At 37.2% G+C, this 11,048-nt stretch overlaps 1 protein-coding gene across 3 annotated transcripts in view; it reads left to right on the top strand.

Moving 5' to 3' along the window:
• Window positions 1-11,048, top strand: part of Alms1 (ALMS1 centrosome and basal body associated protein) — a 112,825-nt gene that overhangs the window by 73,041 nt on the left and 28,736 nt on the right. For all 3 annotated transcript variants that reach the window (XM_090336692.1, XM_090336691.1, XM_090336690.1), the window contains 2 exons: window positions 953-1,123; window positions 7,192-8,351. In XM_090336692.1, coding sequence (XP_090192818.1) covers window positions 953-1,123; window positions 7,192-8,351 — 1,331 coding nt within the window. The remainder of the gene's footprint in view (window positions 1-952; window positions 1,124-7,191; window positions 8,352-11,048) is intronic.

Below are 11,048 nucleotides of genomic sequence, written 5' to 3'. Positions count from 1 at the left end.
TTTTCTGTGTATGTGGTATCAAGGAATCAAACCTGGGTCTTCGTGCATACTAGGCAAGCACTACCACTAGGCCACACTCCTGGCCCATTATTATTAATTTTCTTTGTTTTTGTCAGTCACGGGGCTTGAACTGTGGGCGTGGGCACTGTTCCTGTGTCACTGGTTTTCTGGTAGTTAATTGGAGATAAGAATCTCATGGACTTTTGTACCCAGGCTGGCTTTGAACCAAAATCCTCAAATCTCAGCCTCTTAAGTAACTGGAATTACAGGTGTGAACCACCAGCACCCAACTTAAATTTTTTTTCTATGACTGAATAAGACTCCTTATGTACATAAACATATTTTATTTGTTCATGGGTTGATGGGCTTCCTGGTTGATTACATAGTTTGCCTATTGAGACTAGAGCCACTATAAATCTGGTGTATGATTTATATTTCTTTTGGTGAATAACTAGGAATTACAGGATCATGTGGTTCTGTGTTGCTGGTTTGTTTTTTTTTTTTTAAAGGAAACTCCAAAAAAATTTGCATCATGTTTGGACTAATTTATTCCCACCAACAGTATATAATGAAGGATTCCTTCCCCTCTGACCCGTCTCCCTAGCCCCATGTCCTCATCAGCATTTTAGTGCCATTTATTTATAGAATTTCAGTGGCTATTGTGATCTGCATTTTCTTGATGACTAACAATGTTTAAAAATGTATTTCATTTTCTTATGGAAATTGTCTATTCCATTCATTTAATTGATTTATTGACTTGCTTGTTCTCCAGTGTAGACTGTTTTCTAAACACAGTTTGATTCTGTTCTCCAGTGTAGACTGTTTTCTAAACACAGTTTGATTCAACACATTATATTTCCATACCAGTAAAAATACTTTTAATATAATGGAAGCATTTTAAGATTTTTGTCAACTTCCAGTCTTTATTAATGTGTTAAGTTTTCTCTCTTAGATTCCAGTGATATGACCGCCGCGGAGGACTCAGCTCAAGTACAAGACAAGAAGATTGAAAATCTACCAGAAACAAAAGCCTTTAAACAGAAAGAGGAAATCCATATTAAAAGGACTGTTTGTAAAGATGCCAGGCCAAAAGAGAAAGAATCCTTACATATAGATATTTCAGGTAATGGGATTGAAGTCTGTGTGGCAGTGTGTGTGAGGGCCAGTATGTTGGTTCCCCCCCACCTTCTGATGAGAATATGGCTTCATTATTTATTTATCTACCTGGGGCTTGAACTCCTCGCACTGTCCTTGCAATTTTTAAAGGCTATAGAACTACCACTTGAGCCACAGCACCACTTCCCACTTTTTCTGTGTATGTGGTACTGAGGAATTGAACCCAAGTTTTTTGCCTGCTAGGCAAGCACTCTACAATAGGCCAAACTCCTGGCCTATTGTTTCATGATTTAAACCTCAGTTTTCATGCTATGTTACCTATGTGGATATATTAGTTTGTAAAATAATTACTTCTGGAACAAGATATAACAACTTAGAAATAGGATTATAAGTAAATATAGTTGGCCCTTCTGTACATGTGGATTTTGAATTCATGGCTTCAACCAATTTTGGATTGAAATATTTGGAAAGAAAATAAAAAATTACCATTAGCTTTATCAGTCCCACATCTACATATATCTTCAAAAGAATTCAAAACAAATATCTCAAACTCTACATCAATGTTTATCACAGTGCTATTCATAGCCAAGAGATGGGAGCAAAATGGGAATTACTGTTGACTAATCAAAAAGAAAATAAGCTGAGCATGATAATACAGTTTTCAGCTGTTGGAAAGCAGAGGTAGGAGAATTCCACAAAAGTCTAGGATTATATAGTGAGACTTTTCCCTCAATGAATAAATGAATGAACAGAATGAAATAAAAGAGCTAGATATAGTGGCCATCTGCAATCACTGCCATTCAGAGTAGCAGAGGATTACTTAGACCTGTTGCAAAGAAACAAAACAAAATCAAATTGTGCTGTTTACTTACAATGGGATATTATGCATAAAGAAATTATGCCAAGGGCTCAGATGTAGCTCAGTGGCAAAGCACTTTTCCTAGCAAGTTCAATGTCCTGGATTCGAACCCCAGTACCAAGAAAGGAAAGAAGGAAGGAAGGAAGGAAGGAAGGAAGGAAGGAAGGAAGGAAGGAAAGGAGGGAGGGAGGGAAGGAAAGAAAAGACAAAAGAAGAAATTATGTCATTCGGTACATGAATGAACCTTAGGGAAGCTGCATTAAGCAAAATAGACCAGTCACAAAAAGACATATACTTTATGCTTCCACTGATGCGTTGTATCTAAAGTAGGCAAAAGTCATGAAAACCATCTTTCTCTTCGTTGTTTCTAGTATGAAGAATTCTGGATTATTTGAATATATTTAACAGTAAAACGATTTTAGTCATTTTTAATCATACACAAAAAAATTAGTGAGATGAAGAATCCAAATTTTGCAGCTCTGTAGTGAATAACATGATAGACAGCTTGTAAAACAAACGCGGGGGTGGAGGTGTGGAATGCTAGCCAATGAGTGCCAGATACTGAGTTTGAGTCATGGTCTTGAATAAATATAGCCGGCATAACTCGAGTAGAGAAAACCTTTTTCCATGTTTTATACTTTGATTCCAGAAGTCTTAAAATCTATAAAATTAGTTGGTGATAAGGGAGATTTAAAGAGCAAATTCAAATGAAAAAAATTACACTAATTTAGGCACAAGATGAAATAAAAAGTTTAAAAATTGATGGAAGCTGGGTGCCAGAGGCTCACACTTGTAATCCTAGCCATTCAGGAAACTGGAGAGGGAAGTTCATGCAATTATTAGCTCCAGTTAACCATCAAGAAAAGCCAGAAGTGGAGCTATAGCTCACTAGTTGTACTAGCCTTGAGCAAAAGAAGCTCGGAGATGCCCCAGGACCACTCTACCACCCCCCCCACACACACACACACAGAGGAGAGAAAGGAATTTTAGGGTTGTAAAATCTTAACAAAGTAAAGTGGCACTATGGCTCAAAGTGGTAGAATACTAGCTTTAGTGAAAAAGCTCATGGACAGTGCTCAGCCCCTGAGTTCAAGCCCATAACCAACCAAAAAAAGAAAAGGGGGGAAAAATACAAATGAAGCTGGGCAGTGGCTCATCCATATTATCTGAGTTACTCAGGAGGCTCTGATCAGAAGATATTTCAAAGCCATCCAGGAAGGTCTGTAAGACTTTCTATGTCCAGTTAGGATTCTTAGATCTCAACTTTCTGAATAGCTAAGATTATAAATGTGAGCTACTAGAGGAAAGTATGTGATTCATATATAGCATATATTGCACATTTGAGGATATTTTCTGCAGAAATCTTTAAATAGCTAATTTATCAGAAAATACATAAAATGAGAAGCAAAGCTTTTTTACTCTTTTTTTTTTTTTTTTTTTTTTTTTTGGCCATTCCTGGGCCTTGAGCTCAGGGCCTGAGCACTGTCCTTGGACTTTCTCAAGGCTAGAGCTCTACCACTTGAGCCACAGCACCACTTCTGGCTTTTTTCTATATATGTGATACCGAGGAATTGATCCCAGGTCTTCATGCATGCTAGGCATGCACTCTACCGCTAGGCCAAACTCCCGGCTCCCAGAAGCAGGACTTCTATCAATAAAAGTTATTTGGCCTTAAGAATGGATATAGTTATGTGAAAATAATCTTAGGGCATAACCTTAGTCAAGAGGTACTTACGAGGAAAAAAGAAAGTAGAATATGCTTTAAGGAAGTTTATACTAACAGAAAACCTTAGGAGATCTCTAAAAGACAGAACAAATATAGAATAGTAGTAGGGAAGCACACATAGTTTATGAGATCATCAAGATACTTTTAAGCTATAAAATACGTTAAGTAATGAGGTTGATCTAATGTGTGTATATATATCCATATATATGTCTAAATATAAAATATATAAAAATTTTTAATAAAAACTTAAGCCTTTCCAAGTGACCATGGAGCTGTTTTCAAACAGCTTTATAGGATATTCACTCATTTTAAGTATATCATTCAATAGATTTTACTGTATTCATAGATTTGAATATAGTAAAAATCATTTGGTTATTATTGTAATAGACTTTCTTATGCCATTATTTTATAAGTACTTGTACAAAAGTCTCAACATCTGAGTTTATGAATGCAATGCATTTTGATCATTGTCATCCTTTCTATCATTTTCCCCCTATCTGTCCCAACCCATCCCTCTTCAAGTTTTCTGGTCCCATTTTCACATATGTACATTAGCTATTATGCATAATCAACTTCAGATATCTTCATTTCAGTTTTACTACAAGGATATAAAATCTAATTTTAAATTCTTATTTTTTATTCTGAGATTGTACTGAACTCCTTTGTAATTTTGATATTTTTAAATATATTCCCTGAAGGAAGCTTAAGAATTCAGTAAGGGACTTTTAAAAATTGAGATGAACTGGGTACTGGTGGCTAATGCCTGTAATCTTAGCTACTTAGGAGGCTGAGATATGAGGATTGCAGTTTGAATCCAGCCCAAGCAGGCAAGTCTGTGAAACTTTTATCTCCCTTTAACTATAAGAAAAAACAGAAGTAGAAGTGTGATTTAAAGTGGCAGAGTGCTATCCTTGAGTATAAAAAGCTCATCGTCAGCACCCAAGCACTGAGTTCAAGTCCCATGACTGACAAAACTACAAAATAAAATAGCTAGCTAAATGAATAAAAATTGAGCTGGAGATAAATAAAATTTGGGCTAAATGTGGCATCCAAGTGGCTATATCAAGTGTGTAAAGTATATCAATTTGGGTTTCAAGAAAGAAGTCATAGCTTGAAATGTAAATTTAAGTGTAGTTATCTGCATGAAAAGGATATTAAAAGCCATGAGGATAGTGATCACCTATTAAAAGAATATATACTAGAAAATAATCTGATGCTAGTTGTATATGGAGGTTCATTGATCTTAGTAGAGCAATTGTAGTCCAGTGGTATAGCACTTTTTTACGAGTAATTTGAAGAGAGAATTGGGATAGACAAAGAGGTTTTTTGTTTGTTTTTTTTTTTGCCAGTTCTGGAACTTGAGCTCAGGGCCTGAACCCTACCCCTTGAGCCATAGCACCACTTCTGGCTTTTTTCTTTGTATGTAGTACTGAGAAATTGAACCCAGGTCTTCATGCATGATAGGCAAACACTCTTACCACTAGGCCAAACAAAGTGACAAAGATTTTTTTAAAGTAGGTATATTTTTTTTCTTTTTTTTTTTTGCCAGTCCTGGGCTTGAGCTCAGAGCCTGAGCACACTGTCCTTGGACTTTCTCAAGGATAGAACTCTACCACTTGAGCCTCAGCTTTTTTCTATGTATGTGGTACCGAGGAATTGAACCCGGGTCTCCGTGCATGCTAGGCAAGCACTCTACCACTAGGCCAAATTCCTGGCCTAAAAGTAGGTATATTTTTTTAAAAGTGGTAGAGTGCTTGCCTAGCATGCACGAAGCCTTGGATTCAATACCTCCGTACCACATACAGAGAAAAAGCTGGAAGTCATGTTGTGGCTCAAGTGGTAGAGCACTAGCCTTTAGAAAGCCCAAGGACAGTGTCCAGGCCCTGATTTCAAGCCCCAGAACTGGCAAGAAAAAAAAAAAAATTAGGTATACATCTATATTCTACTTTAGCAGCTTGACTGTGAAAAGTGGAGTAATGTGCTAATCTCTGAAAGGATATGAAGGTTTTTGAGATTACCATGTACTAAATGATTCTGTTGTAAAAGATCCAGTAAAGAAGGGTGACCTAAATATATGAGAAATATATTAGATCAGAGAAGCAAGTGAGATGAAGTAGGCTCTAGTATATTTGTTTTAGTCTTAAGCTAACCATTCCTGCTGTCATATATATATAGTGTGGAGATTGAGGAGTCCAGGTCCAAGGTGTTGATGTCTTGTATGAACTTAGTCTATTTCTTTTTTTTTTTTTTGCCAGTCCTGCAGCTTGAACTCAGGGCCTGATCACTGTCCTTGGGCTTTCCTCAAGACTAACAGTCTACCACTTGTGCCACAGTATCTACTTCCAGCTTTTTCTATGTATGTGGTATCAAGGTATTGAACCCAGGTCTTCATGCATGCTGGGCAAGCATGATACCACTAGGCCAAACTCCCGACAAACTTAGTCTATTTCTAAGTTAACAGTGGTGCTTTGTCATCTTGTGGAGAAAAGGTTATATCCTTACATAGTACATTGCTCCTTTTAAGTCCTTTTTTAAGGGTACTGATTCCACTCATGATGAAGGTAGAGCCATCTTGACCTAATGACACTACTGAAAGCCACACCTCTTACTACTATTGCCTAGGGGATTAAATTGTAATATGAATTTCAGAGAACACAAGCATTGAAACTATAAGGGATTGTAAAATGCTATTGCAATACAAAATGACTAATGCAGAATAATAATTGTTAAGAAATGAGGCTAGAAGATTGTAAATTTTATGCCAGATATATTTTACTCAACAACATCTTGAGAAAGTGGAGATAGTTCATAGTAAAGAATTATTAAAAGACTTTAAAAATTTGTAAACATTTTTATTTCTTTTAATTATTGTTGATGATTTTAGCTTCTTAACAAAATTGAGTTACCCAAAACCATTTCAGTTTTATTAACAGGGTTAATTTTTTAAAAAACCAAATAGAATATGGCTGGGAGTTTGGCCTAGTGGTAGAGTGCTTGCCTAGCATGCATGAAGACCCGGGTTTGATTCCTTGGTACCACATACATAGAAAAAAAAGCTGGAACTGGTGCTGAGGTTCAAGTGGTAGAGCTCTAGCCTTGAGAAAGTCCAAGGATAGTGCTCAGGCCCTGAGCTCAAGCCCAGGACTGCCCCCCCCCCCAAAAAAAACCAAATAGAATACATGTAATACTATATATAGTAATGAGTAAATCTGCAGCTAAACTTACCTGTAGACTAAAGTTTCTTAAAGTCACATAGCTCTGTCATGTAATGGCAGAGTTTAACTTATAGGTACAGATGTTTTGATCCTTCCCAGTCTGATTCCTGAGTACAGTAAATGTCTAATAGACGAGAATGAATTTGTTAGAACTCTATGTAAATTGCTTTATTTTTCAATTTTTGTCTTATATCTAGGGCACTCAATACAGTTTTCTAAAGGGAATGCAAATAGTCCTCAGTTTATTCAGTATCTTCTTTTTTTCTTACTTACAGAGTCCAAGTGTCACTCAGAATTTGAAAATACTACTCATTCTGTCTTCAGGTCAGCCAAGTTTTATTTCCATCATCCAGTGCACCTACCAAATGATCAGGACTTTTGTCATGAGTCTTTGGGAAAGAATGCTCTTATGAGGCAGTCTTGGAAAGATTTCTTTCAGCATCATTCAAACAAACTTATTAGAGAGCCCTCTTATCTTCCTCTTTCTTGTCAAAGTGTGGACAAGACTAAGATGGATTACACCAGAGTAAAGAGTCTCAGCATTAATATGAATTTGGGAGACAGTGAAGAGGCACATGCTGCTAAAAGTCAGGCCAGAGATAATCTAAAAAATAAAAGACAAATTAATGATTCCAGAAAGGACCATAAAGTAGCTACAGAACTAACAACACAGCCTACTGCAAGTTTGAATGAACTCTGGAACAAGTACCAGGAGCGACAGAAGCAACAGAAACCACTTGATGTCAATGACAAGAAAGAACTGTCTTTGATAGAGCGTCTTGATCGTCTGGCTAAACTTCTTCAGAATCCCATCACACATTCTCTTCAAGCCTCAGAAAGTACACTAGGTGATAGCAGGGGGGAACAAGACTTTAAAGAATGGAATAAGAAACAGCAGAAAAACAAACATCAGAAGCAGAAGCGCTATAGAAGTCTAGAAAAAGGCCATAAAAACATAGGTGATCTTAAAAAAGGCAAGGTAGCTTCTCCTCCAACTGGGAATTCCAATCAGATGAAGGTCGAACAGATTAAATTTGATAAATATATTCTGAAAAAACAACCCAAGTTAAATTATGCCAGCAACACTTCTTCAGATTCTAGACCTTCAGATGAAAGTGAGGTGCTCACAGATACTCCCACCAACATTCTTTCTACCACCACTTCTCCTGGGGACTCAGATGTATTAACCCAGACAGACAGAGAGGTTACTTTGCATGAAAGGAGTAGCTCCATTTCCACCATTGACACTGCAAGATTGATCGAAGCCTTTGGCCATGAAAGAGTATGTTTGTCACCCAGGCAGATTAAGTTATATAGCAGCATCACCAACCAACAGAGGAGATACCTTGAGAAGCATTACAAGCATACCAAGAAAACATTGAATGTAGGTCATCCCCAAATGACTTCTGAGCACACCAGAAGGAAGCACATCCAGGTACATGGCTACAGATTGCATCTGGCTGCAAATTGCATCTGACTGCCTTGTTCATGGACTTCTTAGTTAATCTCTGCATACAGGTGAAAAAAAGCCATTTGCCCTTTTCCTCACTATAACATTTCTTACTAAATGGAAAAGAGTGAGAAAGTGTAGTACAGTGAGTTGTCATTCTTTTCATCAATACTCATTTCCCAGTTTCCCTCTCGATGAGGGGAGGGGCTTTCATTATCTACAGAGTGCACTCTGACATGGGGAGGTTCAAGTTCAGAATGACATCTATTCTGAACAACATTGCCTGGTTTTTGTTTATTTTTCTATCCTTTTGTCTTTGAAGTAATATTTGGAGTGCCCATAAACACACATTAACACAACATAAATAATACAATATGAATTTTTTAAGTAAATAAAATTTTGGAATGTTAGAAAAATTATAGCTGGGGTAAGCTACATCATGATTTATTAAAAATAAATGAACTGAGGGATGAAAAGATAAGTTGAAGCCAGAGGGAGATAAATTACTTTGTTGGGTATATGTGTTAGTACTCGGTCTAGAACTCAGGGCCTGAGTGCTGCCCCTGAGTTTTTTCCTTTAAGGTTGGTGGCTCTGCTACTTGAGCCACAGGTTGGATTTTGGTGATTAATTGGAGATAGAGTCTCATGGACAATCCTGCCTGTGATTCTCAGATCTTAGCCTCCTGAGTAGTTAGGATTACGGGTATAAGCCACTGGTACCCAGCAGTTTTAAATTTTGGTATACCTATTTTTTTTTTGTTGTTTTCCATACTATGTGTGTCATATAAAAAAATTCATTCTTGTGGGGCACTGTTGCTTATGTTATAAATGCTAGCTAATCAGGAAGCTGAGGATTGAGGTTCACAGCTAGCTTGGCCAGGAAAGTGAGACTCTTGTCTCCAATTAACTATCAAAAAAAAAAATGCTGGAAGTGGAGCTGTAGCTCAAGTGGTAAAACTTTCACCTTGAGCAAAAAAGCTCAGAGATAGTGCCCAGGCCCTGATTTAAGCCCTGATACCAACACACACATACCCACAAAGTCATTGTTAAATCTAGTGATAACCATGCAAAAACAGGCATCTTTTCATGATTTCAGGAGGAACATTGCCTAGCTTTCACCATTAAGAATAATGTTACAAAAGAATGATCAGGGTGGGAGAGGTAGGTGTTAACTGAATTTTTCATATGAATTTTGTCATGATAATAAATTTTTTTATTATAAAAGAATTTGGGGTTTTGCAAAATGCTTCAGGTTCTATTGATATGATCAGCTGCCATTCTATATTATAGTGTATCTTTATTAATATGAATATGTCATACCATGTTGAACATTTACATTCTTGGAAAAATTCCCAATTGACCTTGCTATAATCTTTTTCCTAAGCTTCTAATTTTTTTAAATTTTGAAGAGACTTTTGCATCTATATTCATAAAAGAAATTAGTTGGTAACCTTCTTGTAATTTGTTCTGAATATGTTAGGACTAGTTGATCAGTGTTGGACAAGCTGTTTCCTTACTGCTCTTATTGGTCTTTCTAGTTTGTTTTTAAACCTATATTGAAAGTGGAGTATTTGCTAAGCGTGATAGTACAAGCTTGTATTTCTAAGCAATCAGGAGCAGAGGCGGGAGGATATTGAGTTCAGGATTAGCTTTGGCTACCTACATTGAAGCCAGGCTATGTAATACGACCCTATCAGAAAGGAAGTATTGAAGTTACTGTGGAACTGTCTTTCTCCACACATTTCTGTCATTGTCATTGTAAGGCCATATTATCAGGTACATGTATGTTCATAAGTATTATGTCTTCATGCATTGGCCTCTTGGTAAAATTTCCTCCTTTGACTCTTATAACCATGTTTAACTTGAACTCTGTTTTGTCTTGTTAGTATAGGGTACTGTTTGTATGGTGCCACTTTTCTATGCCTTTACTTTCAAATTCCATGTCTTTAAGTCTAAAGTAACACGTATGAGTGGCCATGTTTTATGATCCATTCTGTCATCTCTGCCTTTTCATTGGAGAAAATAGCTAATTTATTTGTAAAGTAATACACATAGAAAAGGATTTGCTCTTTCATTCTTGCTGTTTTTTTACGTCTTACATACTTTTTGTAGACAATCCCCCCACCTCCCTGTCCCCAATTCACCTGAATACAAGGACTTGCTGGGATGTAGTTCTCAGACACATGTTTCAGTATGTTCAGGAAAGCATGTCTTAGTGTGTTCAGACCCTGTCCAACAGTTTCCTTTCCTGGCAGGAGGGGGAATCTATGGGTCTCACATAATTCAGAGGGAAGTGGCTGAGTTATCAAGACATGAAGCCAGGAGGTGGGCTCTAGAAGCCAATTTCTGTATGCATCCACAGTATTTGTTTCTACTATAACCCTCAAGATAGGACTCAAACCTTGCTGAGAAGTTTCTCCAGTCACTGCTCCCTTTGTTGCTGGAGTTCCCCATTGCTTGAATGTCTATATGGTATGGTACCACATCAGACTCCCTCTGTCTCCAGTCACCTCTTGTGACTGTCTTGTATCCAGACAAGCATGACAGACTCCTTGAACTGTGACTCTTCCTTGTTTTCTAGTCCACAGAATGTCTTAATCTCAAACAGTAGATCCTCAGAATGGTATGGTTGGGAGAGACAGTCTCTTCCAGAGAACAGTCTTCCTTATCAGAGTTACTTCC

This window comes from Megascapheus bottae, chromosome 7 (assembly GCF_031878675.1).
Source record: "Megascapheus bottae isolate mThoBot1 chromosome 7, mThoBot2.hap1, whole genome shotgun sequence".
Taxonomy (NCBI): domain Eukaryota; kingdom Metazoa; phylum Chordata; class Mammalia; order Rodentia; family Geomyidae; genus Megascapheus; species Megascapheus bottae.
The sequence above is the reverse complement of the archived record's forward strand: the minus strand, read 5'-3'. Positions and strand labels throughout refer to the sequence as shown.